At 36.7% G+C, this 22,187-nt stretch overlaps 1 protein-coding gene across 1 annotated transcript in view; it reads left to right on the top strand.

The window, feature by feature from the left end:
* MGAT4D (MGAT4 family, member D) overlaps positions 1 to 22,187 on the top strand; it is a 49,984-nt gene that overhangs the window by 18,912 nt on the left and 8,885 nt on the right. The window contains exons 4-10 of the mRNA XM_010830315.1: positions 1,511 to 1,644; positions 4,251 to 4,297; positions 12,770 to 12,883; positions 14,682 to 14,757; positions 16,062 to 16,176; positions 18,952 to 19,082; positions 21,204 to 21,311. Of these exons, the coding sequence (XP_010828617.1) occupies positions 1,511 to 1,644; positions 4,251 to 4,297; positions 12,770 to 12,883; positions 14,682 to 14,757; positions 16,062 to 16,176; positions 18,952 to 19,082; positions 21,204 to 21,311 (725 nt within the window). The remainder of the gene's footprint in view (positions 1 to 1,510; positions 1,645 to 4,250; positions 4,298 to 12,769; positions 12,884 to 14,681; positions 14,758 to 16,061; positions 16,177 to 18,951; positions 19,083 to 21,203; positions 21,312 to 22,187) is intronic.

The raw sequence follows: 22,187 nt of genomic DNA, 5'->3' as shown, positions 1-22,187 counted from the left end.
TTCCAAATTGGGAAAGGAGTATGTCAAAGCTGTATATTGTCACCCTGCTTATTTAACTTATATGCAGAGTACATCATGAGAAACGCTGGGCTGGCTGAAGCACAAGCTGGAATCAAGATTGCCGGGAGAAATATCAATAACCTCAGATATGCAGGTGACACCACGCTTATGGCAGAAAGTAAAGAGGAACTAAAGAGCCTCTTGATGAAAGTGAAAGAGGAGAGTGGAAAAGTTGGCTTAAAACTCAGCATTCAGAAAACTAAGATCATGGCATCCGGTCCCATCACTTCATGTCAAATAGATGGGGAAACAGTGGCTGACTTTATTTTTTTGGACTCCAAAATCACTACAGATGGTAACCGCAGCCATGAAATTAGAAGACACTTTCTCCTTGGAAGAAAAGCTATGACCAACCTAGACAGCATATTAAAAAGCAGAGACATTACCTTGCCAACAAAGGTTCATCTAGTCAAAGCTATGGTTTTTCCAGTAGTCATGTATGGGTGTGAGAGTTGGACTATAAAGAAAGCTAAGCGCAGATGAATTGATGCTTTTTAACTGTGGTGTACTGCAAGGAAATTCAACAAGTCCATCCTAAAGGAAATCAGTCCTGAATGTTCATTGGAAGGATTGATGCTGAAGCTGAAACTCCAGTGCTTTGGCCACCTGATGCAAAGAACTGACTCATTGGGAAAGACCCTGATGCTGGGAAAGATTGAAGGTGGGAGGAGAAGGGGACAACAGAGGATGAGATGATTGGATGGCATCACCAACGCGATGGACATGAGTTTGAATAGGCTCTGGAAGTTGGTGATGGACAGGGAGGCCTGGCATGCTGCAGTCCATGGGGTCACAAAGAGTCAGACATAACTGAGCGACTGAACTGACTGTATATCTTGACCCAACTCAAATAGCTGAGCACTGGTACAGCAAAGATTGAGTTTGGGTAGACTTCGCTGATACTATCTTAACATCTATTGGAAATGGGGTCTCTTCTCCTAGTGCTTCAGTCATTAACATGCAATAAAAGTCACTTAAAGTCATGGATCCATGCCTGATAGATTCCATCAGTCATTTAGAAATTACTTCATACAATTTTTTCACAGGTGAAAATATTTCAAAGTATTTTTCCTATTTTAGGTTCCAGCATCTCCTTGGGAAGAAGAATAGAAAATCAGCCAGTGTATGATGTTTTGTACCCAGTTAGATGACAGCTGTAATAAATGGAGAATGGCTAGTTTTATTTTTCAGTACATTGAAACTCTTCACGTGAGAGCATCATAGAGTCTATTTAATGCGTTTGCTAACAATCCCCTGCAAATCGGAATTTCCTCAAAAAGAAAATATGTGATAAAACTTAACAGCAGTTTGGATTATTTTTGCAATAGAGTTGCAAATACTTTTTTGATGACGACACAACTAACCCAAACATAGTAATGAGCATACATATTCGTGCTAAATTACGTTTTTCTCTGTGCTTTGAAATGATACCATATTCCTGTGCCTGCAGTTACCTTTGCACTGGGTATTTCCACTGTCAACAGAGGAAATTATAGTTACCTGAAGCAAACACTGACCTCTATCCTCTCCAGGATGACTCTTCCAGAAGAGAAGGACTCTGTGGTGATCGTCTCTATCGCAGATGTATGTATGAAAAGTAAACAGGTCGCCTCACTCCTGACCCGTAGTCTCTAAACACTGTGGTAATCACAGTGGTAATTTCCTCTGTGGTTATCACTGCATCATTTTGAATTTTATCTTAAATTTTAAAAAGCATCTCCTAGATGCCTTTTTTGAATAACAATGTATTTAATACTTGTTTGATACCACCATCAGTTTAAGGGAAATGAAACAGTTCTGTGTGGAGAAATATGATTATATTGTTAAATATGCTATCAGGAACCCTGTATACTATATGGTACAAAAATTATATTTAAAAACAGGACATGTAAATGGATGCTATAGTAACAAAACCTGCCCAGACCAAGAAAAGGTTAGTATATGAATCAAGAGATAATTTATATTAAGTCACAGTAACTATTATTAATTGAGGGACTCCTTTCTATGTCTGAAGGATTGTGGACAATCTTTATATACATTATTTATAACCTGCATATAACCCTGTAAAGTAGGTATCCAGATGAAAAACCTGGGTCTTAAAGAAAGTAAATAGTTTTCCCAGCACTTAATAGAGCAGATTCAAATCTGCATCTGTCTAGCAGCCCAAAATTTTCTGTCTTGCCTCTGATGCCATGTAAAATTGTAAAGTGTGGTATAAATATTAACACCATAAAAGATGTTTCAGAGAAGAATTTGGCAGAAGATATCAGATTTTAAATGTGTCTATCCTTTGAATCAGAAATCTCAAGTCTTGGGAGTTATCCTAAAGAGATAATCAAGCAAGAATTTCAAAATAATCAAAATGTGACAGTAGACAGTGACGATATGTTTGTAGTACATAATATAGTGCAAAATGTGCCGATGTGATTGAGAACAGACTCTGGATCTAGATTGCCAAGGTTCAGATGCCAGCTCCTCCACTTCCTGCCTTGAACAAGTTGCTTAACTTCTCCATGCTTCACTTTCTTTATTTGTGAAACAGTGATGATATTGCCTGTAGTATATGGATGTTTTGGCCATTAAATTAGCTAATATATGGGGAGTACTTACAGTGATGTATGTCACGTAGCAAGTGTTCAGTAAGTGGCAATTTCAAAGATTTTCAGTGCACTGTTGTTTTATGATAGCATATTAGATACAGCCAAAATAGGTATCAGTGAGAGGGTAAGTACTTTTGTCTACATTGCAATAATTTGTAACCATTGAAAGAGTGAATATCCATATTCAGTGATATAGAAGATGTCCATATCGTATTGTTGACTGAAAAAAGTTGTAAAGTATCGCGTTTAACATTATATTATCTATGGAAACTGTGATAGAGGAACCAAGGAAAGAAAGGAAAAATAGATAGAATACATAAAATGATAGAATACATAAAAAAAGACAATGAACAAACCTCGGAATGATGATCTTCAAAATATTAATAATGGTTATCTCTGGATATTGGGAGTTAAAAGGATCTCTGCTGTCCTTTAAGTTTTTTTCTCTGTTGTTTGAATTTTCTATGAAAAACATGTCTTAGTCATTGCTGCTCGGGCTTTTCTCTAGTTTCAGAGATAGGGGCTACTCTCTCATTGTGGTGCAGAAAAACGCAAAACAAGCAGAAGAAGAATTAATAGGAACATAGAAATAAAAGAGTAAATAACCATTCTGTCCAAGTTTAATTTTTTAATATTGGAAGCATTTATATAATCTTCAAAATGTTTTATCACATTACCATGTGTTACATATTACAATCTTTATTTCTTTACTGTTGGCACATCTGCCTAAAAAGTTTAGACCAATAATAAAATATCAGGGGACAAATTTTAAAATGGACTATAGAATGCTTAAGAGGTATAACTTTAGTAGTACATTTAGCATATGTTTCAGTGGGTAAGAAATAGCTGGTGATTATATTTTTGGCTATCTTAAGAAACCGAAGTACTATAATAGAGTGGTCTGTATCACGGCTGATATTTGTAAACAAGCAGTTTAACTGTATACAAAGTTGCCTTTCAGACTACTCAGATTTGACAGTAGTAGAACTATAAGTATTCAAATATTCTCACAATTTTGTGTTGGGAATGCTTGTGGGCCCTGAGGCTACATCTTATAAATGCCATAGGTTATGTTTAAAAAAATTACCTGAAAGTATAAGCCATCAAAAGCTACTTACAAATGAATCTGTCACCTAACATAGCAGAGTAGATACAGTTTGCTGATGGAAGAAAATTTGGGAATCAAGCCAACAAATACCATCTAGAAAAATGTGGTGTGATTTTGAAGTAAGCTTCTTGTAGTACAATACTCATAAAATGAAGACACTTTCAAAAAAGGGCAGTTCTTTGAAATAAGCCATCCCATTTTTAGGACAAAGCTGTTTTAGATACATAAGTTTTTGTGTACTAATTTCTAATTGTAATTGGTGTATAGTGATATTTCATATTATGACAAAGGGAGAATAAAGTGTCTTCAGTATTCCAGTCCGATCTTTTAGATGCATGAATATTTTAATTCTTTCATAGAAAGTAAAAACACTAGAAATATTAAGACATAGTAACATTCCACACATAAACTAGATTTACATGCATTAGTAGAACTATGAGGCATGCTTCTTCATTTCAGTAAAATATTTCTCTCATTTTTAGAGTAACGAAAATTATGTAAAATCTGTGGTTGACATGATTACAAAAAAGTAAGTACTATGTGATAAATTTAAAAATAACTTCTTTCATTTTTCTGTCCAATTACATGTTTTTATTAGTGTCTTATTCTATTCAGTGAGTGTAACTGTGCAGAAAAAACGTGTAGTTCTATCAATGCTGTGATGAAATGTAGCTTATAATTTCCCCCCAATTCTGTACATCATCTACCCATTAAAGTCCATATTTGTCATGATATTATTTTTATAGTATCTATTCTTCATGAAATCCATGGCCTCTGAGAGAAGCCTGCTGGATTATTTTTAAAGCGTTCTTGTGTTCCTTACTGTATGAGGTTACTTTCACAGCTTCTGCTTAGAATCTCCTGCTGCGTGCACCCCAGGAGATGCAAGCACATGCTATGAACCAATATGAAATTTGTTATCAAGCAAGATGCTGTGGAATGGACCCAGCCTTCCAAATCCTTATGCTTAAGTGGGCCATACAACTGGTGAGGAAAAAAAAAAAGCAAGTCCCAGCAAGGAAGCTAGTGGAATGGGAAGGGCAATGTGAGAGCACACCAGGTAGGAAGGATTTAACTCTAAGTTCAGGTACCAAGAAGGACTTCCTGAAGAACTTAATAACTGGACTGAGTCCAAGTGTAATCAGACATGTTTTGGGCAGACAGAAGGAGAAGAGAATGCCTGGCAAATAGAATTGCTTGGGAAGGCAGAAGGGCCAAAGAGGGAGCATGATACATGTGGGGGAAGGACTGTAAGTACTGATACCTCCTGAATGTAGTAGATGTTTGGAATTAAGGAGGAAAGATTGATGGAGATGAGGCAGGTCATAATGAGATCATGAAAAGCCTTATGATCGGTGCTATGGCTGTGTGCTGTTTGCGTGACAAGCTAGGGTTGCCTTCAGGCTGAATCTGGCTAACAGACATGTTTGTTTCAGCCAGCAGCGCTTTGCTCTGTTTCGTTTTTCCCTCACCAAATAGCTCTAGCGGATGAAGCCAACTTATTCTAGTTAAAAGAATTCCAGCCAGTGACTGGGGAATGAATAGAATTAGCAGCTCACCATTTTGAAACGTAAGCAATTCAGGCATATCATGAAGTGACAGGTGGAGGGGAAGCTTTCAAGGAAGACGTATTAGTCAGCAGCCAAATGGGAAACTCTTGGTGGTTCAGAGAGAGGAAATAGAGACAATTTAATACAAAAAAATTGGCCAAGGGACTCCCCTGGTGGTCCAGTGGCTAAGACTCCTTGCTCCCAATGCAGGGAGTCCAGGTTCAATCCCTGTTCAGGGAACTGTTAATAGATCCTACATGCCCTGATGGGACTAAGACCCAGTGCAGCCGAATTAATAAATATAAAAAATAAAATCATAAAATTAGCCAAAAAGGTTTACAAGAGCTGAGAGAAGAAAAAGAAGAAGGAAGGAGGCAGGAGAAATGTAAAGGAAGATGGGGTTGCACCCCGAGGTCTGCAGTTGTGTGCGCGGGCTGCTGTGCTGTGCTCAATGCTGGGACGCAGCTCTGTCGCTCCTGCCAGCGCTGCCATGGCCCTGCGCTCCAGGCCGCTGCTGGAGACTTCTCCAGAAACCAGTCATATGGAGAATCTCTTTCCTTACTGCCTCCCGTAGGACTACCTGGAAAGAGCAGGCAAGGGGTGTTGGAATGGTGGCTTGCAGACCCCCACCCTACAATATCTGGCACAGTGGGAGTGGGGAAATGGGGGCTGAGAACAGAGGAATAATTATCAATAGCAGGAAGGGCTCAAGTTCCCCTCCCTGACCCTCTAATTGGCGGCAGTGTCACTGCAAGGTACAGAGTCAGACAATTTTGCCTTCTGTTATGATGCAAAGGAAATGCGCCAAGAAATAACTGTAGGGTGTACTTGGTCACCAACCTCAAAACAAAACAAAACGACCTTGAATCTGTCAATGAAAATTCAATTAACAAGTTAAGGAAAAAGATAATTTTAGATTAAAACCCTGGAGACAGACTCTCAGAAGCTCTGAGGACTGTTTCTTCCCCCTGGTAGAAGTCAAAGGCACAGTCAGTTACATTTTTGAGACAGAGGATCATACATCAAAATGACAGAGTGATGGTCTACCTAAAGTTCCCCAAAGATACGTAGTCCAGGTAAGCACATACAAAGTGAGCAGTAAGTCACTACAAACCCTTACAGAGTTGAGAAAGGATACTAATCTTCTAAGAAATTTACGCCAGAAGAAAGGGAGGAAAAATGGATCTTTATGGATTAGCTGGCACTCCCATCTTTGAGGCAGTCTGGTTAATGTGTACGGAATGCAGAGGCACGTGGTGCACTCGGGGAGAGGGTTGGGACAAAGAATTTTATGCTTAAATTTTCTTGTCCTGCCTTAAAATATAAATTTTATCTCATCAAATTTAATCAAGCCTATGGAGCTAAGCTCCAGTTTAGAGTATACACAGTGAGAGGTGAAAGTAATCTGGAGCAAACCCTCAAGATGTGGGACCTTCTTTAGGACAGCCGACCCATTTCCTTCAAAATGACAGTTGCATGGGGGAAAAGAAAGAAAGAAAAACTAAAGTGACTGGTCTAGGTAATAAGCTTAAAAAAGAAATAGTTCAGTTCAGTTCAGTTGCTCATTCGTGTCCGACTCTTTGCGACCCCATGAATTGCAGCATGCCAGGCCTCCCTGTCCATCACCAACTCCCGGAGTTCACCCAGACTCGTGGCCATCGAGTCAGTGATGCCATCCAGCCATCTCATCCTCTGTCGTCCCCTTCTCCTCCTGCCCCCAATCCTACAGCATCAGAGTCTTTTCCAGTGAGTCAACTCTTTGCATGAGGTGGCCAAAGTACTGGAGTTGCAGCTTTAGCATCATTCCTTCCAAAGAAATCCCAGGGCTGATCTCCTTCAGAATGGACTCGTTGGATCTCCTTGCAGTCCAAGGGACTCTCAAGAGCTTCTCCAACACCACAGTTCAAAAGCATCAATTCTTCAGCGCTCAGCCTTCTTCACAGTTCAACTCTCACATCCATACATGACCACAGGAAAAACCATAGCCTTGACTAGACGGACCTTTGTTGGCAAAGTAATGTCTCTGCTTTTGAATATGCTATCTAGGTTGGTCATCACTTTCCTTCCAAGGAGTAAGCGTCTTTTAATTTCATGGCTCCAGTCACCATCTGCAGTGATTTTGGAGCCCCAAAAAATAAAGTCTGACACTGTTTCCACTGTTTCCCCATCTATTTCCCATGAAGTGGTGGGACCAGATACCATGATCTTCATTTCTGAATGTTGAGCTTTAAGCCAACTTTTTCACTCTCCTCTTTCACTTTCATCAAGAGGCTTTTTAGTTCCTCTTCACTTTCTGCCATAAGCGTGGTGTCATCTGCATATCTGAGGTGATTGATATTTCTCCCAGCAATCTTGATTCCAGCTTGTGTTTCTTCCAGCCCAGTGTTTCTCATGATGTACTCTGCATATAAGTTAAATAAGCAGGGTGACAATATACAGCCTTGACCTACTCCTTTTCCTATTTGGAACCAGTCTATTGTTCCATGTCCAGTTCTAACTGTTGCTTCTTGACCTGCATACAAATTTCTCAGGAGGCAGGTCAGGTGGTTTGGTATTCCCATCTCTTTCAGAATTTTCCACAGTTTATTGTGAGCCACACAGTCAAAGGCTTTGGCATAGTCAATAAAGCAGAAATAGATGTTTTTCTGGAACTCTCTTGCTTTTTCCATGATCCATGATTGGCAATTTGATCTCTGGTTCCTCTGCCTTTTCTGAAACCAGCTTGAACATCAGGAAGTTCACGGTTCACATATTGCTGAAGCCTGGCTTGGAGAATTTTGAGCATTACTTTACTAGTGTGTGAGATGAGTGCAATTGTGTGGTAGTTTGAGCATTCTTTGGCATTGCCTTTCTTTGGGATTGGAATGAAAATGGACCTTTTCCAGTTCTGTGGCCACTGCTGAGTTTTCCAAATTTGCTGGCATACGGAGTGGAGCACTTTCACAGTATCGTCTCTCAGGATTTGAAATAGCTCAACTGGAATTCCATCATCTCCACTAGCTTTCTTCATAGTGATGCTTTCTAAGGCCCACTTGACTTCACATTCCAGGATGTCTGGCTCTAGGTGAGTGATCACACCATCATGATTATCTGGGTCGTGAAGATCTTTTTTGTACAGTTCTTCTGTGTATTCTTGCCACCTCTTCTTAATATCTTCTGCTTCTGTTAGGTCCATACCATTTCTGTCCTTTATCGAGCCCATCTTTGCATGAAATGTTCCTTTGGTATCTCTAATTTTCTTGAAGAGATCTCTAGTCCTTCCCACTCTGTTGTTTTCCTCTATTTCTTTGCGTTGATCGCTGACGAAGGCTTTCTTATCTCTTCTTGCTATTCTTTGAAACTCTGCATTCAGATGCTTATATCTTTGCTTTTCTCCTTTGCTTTTCACTTCTCTTCTTTTCACAGCTATTTGTAAGGCCTCCCCAGACATCCATTTTGCTTTTTTGAATTTCTTTTCCATGGGGATGGTCTTGATCCCTGTCTCCTGTACAATGTCACGAACCTCATTCCATAGTTCATCAGGCACTCTATCTATCAAATCTAGGCCCTTAAATCTATTTGTCACTTCCACTGTATAATCGTAAGGGATTTGATTTAGGTCATACCTGAATGGTCTAGTGGTTTTCCCTACTTTCTTCAATTTAAGTCTGAATTTGGCAATGAGGAGTTCATGATCTGAGCCACAGTCAGCTCCTGGTCTTGTTTTTGTTGACTGTATAGAGCTTCTCCATCTTTGGCTGCAAAGAATATAATCAGATAACCAATTATAATGAGAGGATCTCATCCCCACCCCCCACCTTTAGACCCTGTACTTAAACTGCTAGGGATTTGTGAATATCCACCGAGTATTATGTGATGTTAAGTAATTACTCTTAGTTTTGTGAGATGTGATACTGTCATGTCATTACATAAATAAATGTCCTTTTACAATTTTACACTGAAGAATTTAAGGGTAAAATATGATATCTATGATTTGTTTTAAAATTCTTAAGCAAAGAATGTGGACTGCATAGATGAACAAGTTAAAAAATTAATGGTTATTGAAATTAGGTGATTTGGGATTTGCATATTTTGGGTAATTTTCATAATAAAATTTTCAAAAATTAGTTTCTTCTAAATGAGCTTAACTGATGGGGAGAAAAGTTAAAACTAGCTCGAGGGAGACATGTTTGGGGAGTTTTGAGACGGGAGCAACTTGAGTGTTTTTCTGTGTGCTCAGGTGAAGAGGGAGGAAGCTGATAGAGCAAGCACTGCGGGGGACTGGTGCAAGGCACACATGGAGATATAGGCAGGACTAAGTAAAAAAAGATCAGAATGGGTGAAAGAGTAAGACAAAACTAGTTTGGACAGGGAAGGTGAAGTGAAACAGTCCCCTCCTTAAAGGTAGGTCTGTCATTTCTCTATGAGAGAGGTAAAGATCATACGTTGAGAATGAGGAGTTAACTGGCAGCATATAAACTTGAGAACAGTATGGAAGGCTTGAAAGAGCTGATGTGTGTAAAAGGAGACAGAGTTGAGCAAGATTAAATAAAACACCATGGATGTCTAGTTTTCCCCAAAGATTTCCCAGGAGAATGTTGAGTTATACTCAAATCCGTAAAATGTCCTCATATCCCATGCTATCCTCTCAGTTGCTTTATTCTGAATAATAAACCACTGTTCAGAGAAAACATGTTATCCTAAAATGACGTTAATCCATGCTAGTTTGATATCCTCATAAGCGATTCTTAACAGAATCAGCTAGAAAGAATACACAGGTTTACAAACATTTCCTGTGGATATGACTACATAATCGCAAGCAATTGTTTCATGACCTTTAAACACTGGTCAAAATGTTTAATACTTTCTGACAGCTATAAATGTGTAGAAAAATGAAAAGTATAGTAAAGCTAATATTCATCTAGTACACTGTAATTTAAAACGTGGAGACATGAAAAATGCAAAACATCACTAATATCAGAGAAATGCAAATCAAAATCACAATGAAATATCACCTCATGACTGTCAAAATGGCTATCATCAAAAAGTCTACAGATAATATTTTTGAAGGATGTAGAGAAAAGGGAATGCTTGCGCACTGTTGGTGGGAATGTAAATTCATGCAGCCACTAACTATGGAAAGTCCCCCCAAAACTAAAAGTAGAACTGCTGTATGATCCAGCAGTTCCACTGCTGGGTATATATCTGAAGAAAATGGTAACACTAATTCGAAGAGAAACATGCATCCCAGTGTTCATAGCTTTGTTTGTAAAAGCCAAGATATGAAAGCAGCCTATGTGCCCAGCAAGAGATGAATGGATGAAGAAGATGGGAGATACATGTATATAATGGAATACCGGGCTTCCCAGGTGGCTCAGGGATAAAGAATCTGCCTGCCAATGCAGGAGATGCAGGTTTGATCCCTGGGTCGAGAAGATCTCTGTGGAGTGGGAAATGGCAACCCACTCCAGTATTCTTGCCTGGAAAATCCCATAGACAGAGGAGGCTGGTTGAGCTACAGTCCGTGGGGTCACAAAGAGTTGGACAAGGCTGAGCACACAACACAACAAATGGAATATTACTCAGCCATAAAAAAGAATGAAATTCTGCCATTTGCAACAATATGGATGGATTAGAGAGTATTACACTTAATGAAATAAGTCAGAGAAAGACAATATCCTGTTACCACCACTTACATGTGGAATCTAAAAAATAAACACACACATAACAAAACAGATGCACAGATACACTGGGGGAAGGACAGGGGAGGAGGGAGATGGAGCCACAAACAGCTGTGTATAAAATAAATAAACAACAAGGAAATGCTGTACAGCACAGGGAAATATAGCCATTATTTTGTAATAATTTTAAATGGACTATAATCTATAAAAATGTTGAATCACTGTGTTGTACACCAGAAACTAATATAATATTGTAAACCAACTGTACTTCAATTAAAAAATAAATAAAACATGGCAATCATTGAGAATAAAGTATTTCATTTAGAAAATTTATTAAAAGTAGTTTAAGCATTGTTTGCCTTTTTCCTGTCCTATAACTTAAAATTCAGAGTGAACATTTTTTTATGCCCTGACAAATTGTCATACTTCTGAGTTTGGATCAGGTACCTACATTTTATCACTTACATTTTCAATGTCATGAACCATCTCTGAGGGTTCCTTTAATGTGAAGTTTTTTGCCAGCATCATATCCTACAGGATATCCTTTCTGCTACAAGCATTTTCCTTATGTCAGGCAAGTTCACCTTCACTAAGCAGTTGTGGGAACACATCCCAGGTGTCTCTGGAGAGCGAAGGTGTCAACATTCCCAGTGTCTGTGGTCTTTTAGTTGCATCCAGAGAAAGTTCCAGCGTTATCACTGTCTGCACTTTCATCTATTAGCCAGTCCCCTCTTTTGGTTATTTTCTTCAGTGTCACGTGGGTTTGTTTATTACTGGGAGACAAGGAAGCAACGCAATCGCATGTTTTGCTGGCTATCAGTGACCTGAAAAACAGATGCATGGTGACCAGTCACCAGCAGACTTGGAAAGAAGTGACGAGATGACGTGCATCTCTTATTTATGTAGTGATTTATGAACTGAGGAGTCGGGAAGTGAAGTTTCTACTTTATACTATATTCAGCTAATATTCCATGAAGACTCACATTTGAAAAGTGTTGGGGAAAATGTACATTATTTAATTAAAATGTAGTAACTGAAATTCAAAGCAAGGGCTGCCTATTTTGCACTGAGTTCAAATCATGCATGTAAACTCTGTCCTGCTTCCATTTTAATAAATAATGTCATGCCTAGATTTAAATCTCATTTAAAGTCACATAATTTTTCTCTTATGGAAAACCATTTAAAATGCTCTACCTGGTCTCTCATTATTTACCTTGATGGTACAAGATTTATAGTACAGCTTTTGGAGCAGTATTTTATGCATTTTAATGATGTCCTTGTTGGTCTATAAATATTAACTTTTAAAAATAAAGAGTCTAAAAAATACTCCTCCAAAGAATTGTGGACAAGAGTCACACTGAATCCTTTCTATGACAGTCTGATTTCAGGAGCCACATTGCTATTTGGTAGGACCCTTATTAAACTAAAATTATGAATTTAAATCTTCTAACGTTTTTGCTATTTTTCAGTTACTATACTGTGCTAACTAGTCAATTAACTTGCATCTGTTAGAGTGCATATCTGATTGAAAACTTGAAAAATTCAACATACTTATAATTTTTATAAGAGGAAATTAATTTTACATTGTACATTGTAATTTTTTACATGTGTCATTGACTTAGAAAAGAAATATTTTGGCTTAAAAAAGTATTCATTTTATGATGTCACTCTAAGGTATATCATGAAGTAATTAAGATCAAAATACTATATGGATATACATAAGGAACTTATTTTTAATTGTGTGATTTTGGTAAATCAAATTCAATTATACTCCTCCACTTCTGTTTATAGATTCAGAAGGCAGGTGACATCTGGATCCTTAGAAGTCATTTCAATACCTGCTTATTTTTATCCAAACATATCACATGCTGCCCGATCAACTGACGACTCAGAAAAATTAGAGAGGTATGATATATTGAAAAGTAGTATCCTTAAATAACTGGCTTCATCTGATAAAATGTTAGACTTAGCATATAGTAGTTAGTATTTGATGCTCCAGCGGTATGCTGGAGCCAGCTTCTGTTGGCTGGCACCTAGATTCTATTAATACCCCAGCTTTTCTATTTGCTGATTATCCGAGGCAGGTAATTTAGCCTTTTTTCCTTAACTTCCTCAACTTTCTAGTATGTATAATAAAATCCACATTATGTATATGGGAAAGTCATTGTGAAAATAAAATACAGTCGTGTTTATGAAAGAATTCTAAAAAAATAAAAAGCTCTATACACATACAAAGGTTTGCTACTGTTAGATTATAAATGTGGTATGTTTTACAAGAAGTATAATAATTTGGTTCCTCAAAACTCAGTAGAGCAAAAGACATTAAGATTCAGAAAAAGGTCTTATCCAGGAAGCTTATTGTCACTGGGTTCTTTTTTTAAGTAATAAATGGTATGTCCAAATCTAGGTATCTTTTAAGGATTTTGTTTTGCTTTTAATGACCCACATTTTACTCAGTTCTTAGAGTCTTAAAACTGGGAGACATTCTAGATCCTTGTTTTCCTTCTGCCCTTTGTGACTCCATCATCATTTCATTTTTAGATTCTCTCTCTACATTATCCCTCTCATCCCCAGTCCTCTGCCTTGGGCTTAGTTCAGACCACTGGAGATCTATTGGCTTCCCTTAATCCTAGCCTGGAAAATCCTATGGACAGAGGAGCCTGTTAGGCTACAGTCCATTGGGTGGCAAAAAGTCGGACACGACTGAGCGACTTCACTTCACTAATCCTAGCCTAGCCTTGCCTCCAGTTCATTCTCCATATTGTAGCCAGAAGAATCCTTTTTCATACAAGATATATAAAGTTTCCTGCATGTCATGAAAGACCCTTCATGAGCAGGTCCTCGCTGATCTCACTATCCTCCACTTCCTTTCCATCAGCTCACAGTGTTCTCGGAGGCGGCATGCTCCTTCACAATCCATGCCTTTGCAGGACTGCTCCTCCACAGTGAATGTTCTACTTCCTGCTGCTCTGCCCTCCCATCTTATTATAAGTCATCATTGTCAATATCTTTATGTAGTACTTGTCTAATGGCTCTCGGTTTATGATTTTTCTATCTTTCATGCTAGATTATGAGACCCAGAAGGGCAAGAACCACGCTGTGTATTGCTCTCCGGAGCTTCAGGACCTGGCCTAGTATCTGTTGTTGTTTAGTCGCTAAGTCATGTCCGACTCTGCGACCCCATGGACTGTAGCCCATGAGGGTCCTCTGTTCCTGGGATTTTTCTGGCAGGAATATCAGAGTGTTTTGTCATTTCCTCCTCCAAGGGGATCTTCTCAGCCCAAGGATTGAACCTGCATCTCCTGCACTCGCAGGCAGATTCTTTACTGCTGAGCGACTAGGGAAGCCCAGCTAGTATGTGGTTTAGTATTAAATTAGTATAATGGTTCTTCATACTTCTATTTAAACAAGACCTAAGATCAGGAAGAATATTAACTTTATTATAGAGATGGTAATTTGACTAACCAAAACATAAAATAAGTAGATTATGCTTATCCTGGCTTAGCAATGGCAGACACTGTCCCCTGAATAAAGTTGGGAAACCTTTTAGTATAACTTTAGTACAAGATATTCAGTTTCACTTAACGTAGATAGTATTTTCTGTGAGTAAAGTGTAAAAAAAGTTTGTTTTTAATTACTGAGATATGCTTATAAATAAAAATTAAATTGAAAAATGTTAACAAATTTTATTATTTATCTCTAGTTGGAGAATCAAACAAGTATTAGATTTTTGTTTTTTGATGCTGTATGCCCAGCCCAAAGCTATGTATTATTTACAGGTAAGACCTTATTTAGATACATAATTGAAAGTAGAAGTATTATATCCTGCTTCTCTCCTTCAGTTACTTCCTTCCTCATTGTAGCCTTCCACTTGACTCTGTACTTTAAAAGTGGAAAATATCCATTATATTAAAATGCCAAAAGGAAGCTTAACATTGATTCTGTGTCAGTCTTCTTTCTGGGTCACTGTTAACAGAGGAAATTATAATTACATGAAACAAACTGAAAAAAATCTCAAATTAGCAAAAAAATAAATTATATGACTTACGTTTTTTCTACTCACAAGTATATAAGATTAAGCACACATATTTTGGGCACTTATGTTAGACATTATATATATATATATATACACACTTATCATTGCTATTCTGTGTTGCCCCATTTTATGAGTAACACAGCTCTACAGTGCCTTATGTGTTTGTGAAATAAATCAACTATATATAATCTGTACCTCCTAAATTCCTGCATGGTGTTAAATAATAATATCACATTTCCCAACAGTAAGCATATACCACACATGAGAGGGTGCACAGTTGCGACAGGAGTTTGCAGACTATCACTGGAGAATGGAGAGAGAATTTGAAAAAGACCTGAAGCCAGGCCTTCTCTTTTTACTGTAAAAAACCAAAATCCCTTTCGATTCCTAGTTAGAGGCAATGTAATAGAGACATGAGATGCAGCCAATGTACTCATCCCCTTTTGGAAGAGCACGATTCTATCGTGTGCCCTGGTGTTGTGCCTGAGGACTTGCGCATCTTCCCAAATCATTTAGGAACCCCTCTTCATCTATAGATTCCACATAATACACATTAAACTTAAAAAGGAAATTCTAAGTTCCTTTCCACCTCACCCCCTCATGGAGATCTATGCTTATTGGCACCATACTTCTAACCAGCTAGTGGGGCCGAGAGTGCCCCCTCCCTTTTGTCACTGCTTTGCCAAACACAGTATTTGGCACTAGAACAGGGCACTTATCAACTAAGCATAAAACCAGTTAGTCTTAACCAAGAAACTAATTAGTTGTGAGAGTGAAAATGAACCCAGATGAATAGCCTCTTCTGAAGAGGATTTAGATCGAATGTTACTTACTAGTATTTAGGAAAGAAACTGATTATCTCTGGTCTCAGAATTAGAAAATGAAAATTGACTAACAGGAAATAACCTCAACATGAATTGAGCTAAAAATCAATCTACTACATCATAAAAATTTTTTTTTCAGTGTATTCTATTGTATTTTCAATTTTCAAGCTAATTTGTTCCAGGGAAGCATCAAAGGTTACTAACGCCTGTTGTTTTTTTTAAGCTGGAAGATGATATCTTAGCTAACAAGATGTACCTTACAAAAATCACAGATTTTGTACATAACATCACTTCAAATAATTGGCTTTATATTGAGTTTTCAGTTCTTGGATTTATAGGTAAGCAGTGGATCTATTTTTGTGGGGTCAATTTAGTACATAATAATCTTAAAAGTTTTTAAGAACTTATCAAAGAGATTGTTACTCAATGAAAAGGAATGGAATAATTTCTGTAAAGATACTATTAGTTTAGCAGAAAAACTAGATCAAAGATCTGAATTTCAGAAAATGTGTTTTTAAGCCAAATTTTTTGTAGATAAACAGTATAAATAAGCAGATTGACATATATTCACATGTTATAAAAACATAAGGCAGCTACTACTTATTAATGCTAGCTCTGAGTCTGACACATATTAGCACAGTGACTAAGATGTACTTCTGTTTTACATAGAAAAATATTGAAACTCAAAAAATTAAAGTTATAGAGGAAGGAATTTTAACAGGACTATTGTACTCTGAAGTCCTTTCAATTTCTAGTATGCTGAAGCTAACATGCTTAAAAAATGTAAAAACATATGAATTATACCTAGCACAGAAAAGTTCCTAAAATTGTGCCCATGATGTATTGTTTTTATAATTCTTTTATAGACCTTCCTTTTGCTTCCTTCCATTTTTTCCTTCCATCCTTCTATCCTGTTTTCTTTTATTTAACCTTCACTGCAGAAGGCCAAGTTACCTAACTCACTTCATATTGCATATCATCTTTGTTTACAAGCAGGAGCCCTTTTTTATTCTTTTGTTTAAAGCCCACCCCCCTACTTCTACCCACTCTCATGATAGGTTTGCACTCAATATATTTCAGTCAGATTATGCATATAAATACCAGATACCATGCAAGATTTGGTGTTCATTGTGTTCGTACTTGTTTAAAATTTACATAAATGGTGATTTGATAAACATATTTCTGTTCCTTATGTTTTTGTCGACAAAACTAGATTTTATAGCTGTCTGTATGTTGCTTTTGGAGAAGGCAATTACTGGTGGGTATGCTTCAATGGCACCCCACTCCAGTACTCTTGCCTGGAAAATCCCACGGATGGAGGAGCCTGGTGGGCTGCAGTCCATGGGGTTGCTAAGAGTTGGACACGACTGAGCGACTTCACTTTCACGTTTCACTTTCATGCATTGGAGAAGGAAATGGCAACCCACTCCAGTGTTCTTGCCTGGAGAATCCCAGGGACGAGGGAGCCTGGTGGGCTGCCGTCTATGGGGTCGCACAAAGTCGGACACGACTGAAGCGACTTAGCAGCAGCAGCAGCAGTATGTTGCTTTATGTTCATTTTCTTTACTGTTGCATAATAATCTATTTGACTTGTCCATTCCCAGAGTGGTGGACCTTGACTGCCCCAGCTGTCTGCTGCCACAAAGAAATGGAGTGATACATATGCACCCTGGGATGGGATCACTGGGGTAAACATAGCCAGGTCTCACAAGTACTGCCAGATTGCTCTGCAGGTTGACTGTGTAGAATATACTCTCATATGCAGTGCATCTGAGTTCCTGCTTCCCCATATACTTGATAACATTTGATTTTATCCATCAAAATTTGTGTTTGCCATCGGGAGGAGAATAAAGCATTTCTCTGATTGCTAGTAAAATCCGTCTATCCTTCCTTATATACCACTTCATATACTGACCCAAACTTTCTGTAAAGTGGTGTGGAATCCAGTTTTAAAACTCTGAAAGTTTGTTTTTTTCCTCAGCTTTGGTTACAATAAAAAGAAAAATTGTAGGTGACAGTAATACCCACTGAAAGCTTGAAGAGAGAATTTTGTTGGTTATTACTTTGAGGATTTTAAATTCTTTTTGCTTTTCTCAGAAAAGTCAGGTAGTAGAAGGATAGAGAGTATTCACAAGAGCACATTGAGCAAGAAACACTGTATATATGATACTGAATTCTTATTTAAGCTTAAATCTATAAAGGCTTCATTTTCTTTATCATAATAACAATTCTGTTTTTCAGTATTTTCTAAAAATATGAGCTTGCTAAATAGAATTTTCAGAATCTGGCAGCAGATAAAGAAAACATATTAAATCAACTATTTCTATCATTAAATCACTTGTTTTGATTACTATATACATAGGTGCCTAAAATTCAAATACAACCATATACTTGATCAAATGACCCATATAGACTCAAGTCCTAGTGAAAAATGAAATGCCTACATCCTACTATCATATTTATTAGGTGGCTAGATGTGTTTTATACTGTTTAAGGTCAAAATTTACCTGAATCTTATACCTTCAGCTTTATTTTCAAGTTAAAGATGCAATATGTTAGAAATATATAATTAGATGTAGTGAAATCATACTTTAAAATACAGTAAATCTTTAAAAATCATAAATACAAAAAAAAACATTCTTATAAAATAATGTTCAAATATTGAAATAATACTCTATTTTATTCAAAATTAAGCACTAAAAGTAGAAAATGTAGTATGTTGATAAAGTTCTATATATCTGAAAAACTAAGTGAAATGTTACAGGTCCTAAACTTTCCATTTTATTGATATATCTTGCAAGTGGTTTAAACAGTTGAGCCTCCTTAGTTATCAAAGTTAATTTCCTGAGAGTATTCACGATTCTAAACTTGCTTCTTACTTGTCCCACCAAAAGTGGTAATTCTTAATACTGAAGCAGATGTATGATTTTGCTTCATCATCCTCCAACTTCATTAATGCTTTAAGCTTTGCAAGGAATAGATGTATTTAATTTTTAATATTTTTGTACTCTTTCCCATGTTAATGGGATGAATAACTATATATAAGGGTTATGTTTTGATATGTGGTATAAACACTGAAGAGTTATTGGGCTTTGTTTATTTTTTCTCCATAGGAAAGCTATTTAAATCTGAAGATTTAACTGACTTTGTACGTTTTTTTTTAATGTTCTACAAAGATAAACCCATAGATTTGCTCTTGGGGGACATTTTTCTGGTAAAGATGTGTACCCCAGGAGAAGCTCTTGTGAGTATTTCTTTACTTTGTATTTTTAGGAAAATACTATCTCTCTGATGTAATTACCTAAATTTTGTTTACAAATTTTAGTGCATCGATTTTTTTAACTGGATATTTATATATATTTTAAAAAAGAATTGACGTAAACATATACCTGTTACAAATATTATGTCAAAGTATATCACCTAAGTATAAAAGATAAGACTACAAAATTTTTAGAAGAAAACATGGGGAAAAAATCTTTAGGACCCAGGATTAGGTGAAGAATTCTTAGACATGACACAGAATGCTTGATCCATTTTTAAAAGTTGATAAATTGGACTTCGTTAAAATTAAAACCTTTTGTGTTGCAAAATTTACTGTTAAGAGAAGGCACCACAGGATAGGAAAAGATATTTGTAAATTCCATATCTAACAAAGACTTGTATTCAGACTATATAGAGAATTTTCAAAACTCAACAACAGGAAAATAATCTAGTTGAAAAATAGGCACAAGACTTGAACGGACTCTTATCAAGGTATTTTCTCCCTTACTGCAGTAAGCAATGAACTCAGCTTTGCTTCATCAACAAGTTATTTGAGTGGTTATTTTGGGCAAGCAAGAATTTGATAATACCATCCTACTGAAACTTTTATTAATAGATTAAAGGTATTACTATATTTCCTATATTTTAAGCCCTCAACTAACTTTATCTGAACTTTAGTTTCAAATTAACTGTACATTATTTAATGACTTTACAGTTTTAAAAACAATTTTAATACAGTATTTTCCTACATGTTAACATCAGTAGAAATGAATTTAAGCCTGCTGTTTAACATTATTATGCACATAAATTTGAGGTGTATTTTAATGAATTTTATATGTATACATTACATAAATAATGATAGCAATCATAATTTTTAAACTATTTTATTGATGTATAGTTGATTTACAATGCTGTATTAATTTCTACTGTACAGCAGAATGATTCAGTTATACATATATATATACATTCTTTTTCATATTCTTTTTTCATTATGGTTTCTTAAAGGATGTTGAATATAGTTCCATGTACTATATACAGTGGGACCTTGTTGCTTATCCATTAAATATATAATAGTTTGCATCTGCTAACCCCAAACTCCCAGCGCATCCCTTCCCCACCCCGTCTCCCTCTTGGCAACCACAGGTCTGTTATCCATGTCTACTGAGTTTGTTTCTGTTTGTAGATACGTTCATTTGTGGCATATTTTAGATTCCAGATATAAGTAATCGCATATGACGTTCTTCTTTCTCTGTCTGACTTTCTTCCTTGGTGTGATAATCTCTAGGTCCATCCATGTTGTTGCAAATGGCTTTATTTCATTTTTTATGCCTGAGTCATATTCCATTGTATATGTGTACCACATCTCCTCAAATGCTTGTTTTTAATAGGGGTGATAATGTCACAGGCCATCTTTCTTATTTTTATTTTTGAGACGATTATCCAAATCTTTTTCCATGAAGTGCAATACTGTTTTTTTTAATCATATACATTTTAAGGAGAAATTGAAGAGGGAGTAATTTAGTTTTGAAATTAAAAAACGGGGAGAGAATAATGTAGACCAAGAGAAATGGATAGATGGGAAAATATTGGAAAGTTTATATTACTGGAATAGAGAGGAGAGGAAAATTATAGTTCGCACAATAGAAGCCTGATTTTCTGAGCTTTCCAGATGACTCAGTGGTAAAGAATCTGCCTATAACGTAGGCGACGCACAGGAGACTTTGGTTCCATTCCTGGGTTGGGGAGATCCCCTGGAGTAGGAAATGGCAATCCACTCCACTATTCTTGCCTGGAAAATTTCATGGACAGAGGAGCCTGGCAGGCTATAGTCTGCGGGATCACAAAGAGTTGGACAAGAATGAGCAAGCAAGCCTGATTTTCTAGTGAACTAATAGAGTTCATGAAAGAAAATACATGCTTTTGTATCTCGATTTCTTTGTTCCATTATTCTTACAAAGAAAAAGCTAAGAATTTAAATGTTTTGTTTAAATTTTAAAATAGCAATATAGAATCCAGGCAAAAACTAATAAAAGGTTCTGCCACCAGTAAATGCAATAAAAATGAGTATTTGGATTTTTACACAAGATTGTTGTTTCTCTTACAGGAAAAATGTATAGAACGAAATAAGCATATTCGTATTCGATATAAACCTTCTCTTTTCCAGCATGTGGGTATACAGTCATCATACCCTGGAAGAGAACAATATTTCAAAGTAAGTGTTTTGAAATGTAGTTGTGTAATACACAAGGTTTCATGAGCTTATATTATTTAGAAAAGGAATGATGAGAACATGAGAGGCTATCAAAATTGTCTAAACACAATTCATCTTATGACAGAAGTATTTGTTATGAACAGCAATCAACTTTACAAGATCCAGGTTATCTATCATGGTTAGAAAAATCCAGCCTATGTAAACTCCTATGCCTTACTCTGCTCAGCTGTATAATTTAAATAATGAAACTTAAAAAGGTGTTTTGAAAATTATAGTAAAATTCAGTATTTTAGTTTAATATTCAGAATTATAAAAGAATATTTCAAAAATAAAATGCCTCTATTATTGAATTTAAATGTAGCAGCATTCTTTTTCAGATCACTGTTTACCAAATGAACAAAACTTTAGCATCATTTGATTTTTAATCATTCCTAAGTTTTTCATCATTTTCAAAAACAATGTTATTTATAATTGACTTAGCATCTTGGTGGGGTAGAAAGAGCAAAGACTTCAGAGTCAAAACAATCAATTTTTAGTTGTGATGACTTAACTTATATGCAGAGTACATCATGAGAAACGCTGGACTGGAAGAAGCACAAGCTGGAATCAAGATTGCCGGGAGAAATATCAATAACCTCAGATGTGCAGATGACATCACCCTTATGGCAGAAAGTGAAGAGGATCTAAAAAGCCTCTTGATGAAAGTGAAAGTGGAGAGTGAAAAAGTTGGCTTAAAGCTCAACATTCAGAAAACGAAGATCATGGCATCTGGTCCCATCACTTCATGGGAAATAGATGGGGAAACAGTGTAAACAGTGTCAGACTTTATTTTTCTGGGCTCCAAAATCACTGCAGATGGTGACTGCAGCCATGAAA

The sequence above is a fragment of the Bison bison genome, unplaced genomic scaffold (genome assembly GCF_000754665.1).
Source record: "Bison bison bison isolate TAMUID 2011002044 unplaced genomic scaffold, Bison_UMD1.0 scf7180017864517, whole genome shotgun sequence".
In the NCBI taxonomy this organism is placed as follows: domain Eukaryota; kingdom Metazoa; phylum Chordata; class Mammalia; order Artiodactyla; family Bovidae; genus Bison; species Bison bison.
The sequence above is the reverse complement of the archived record's forward strand: the minus strand, read 5'-3'. Positions and strand labels throughout refer to the sequence as shown.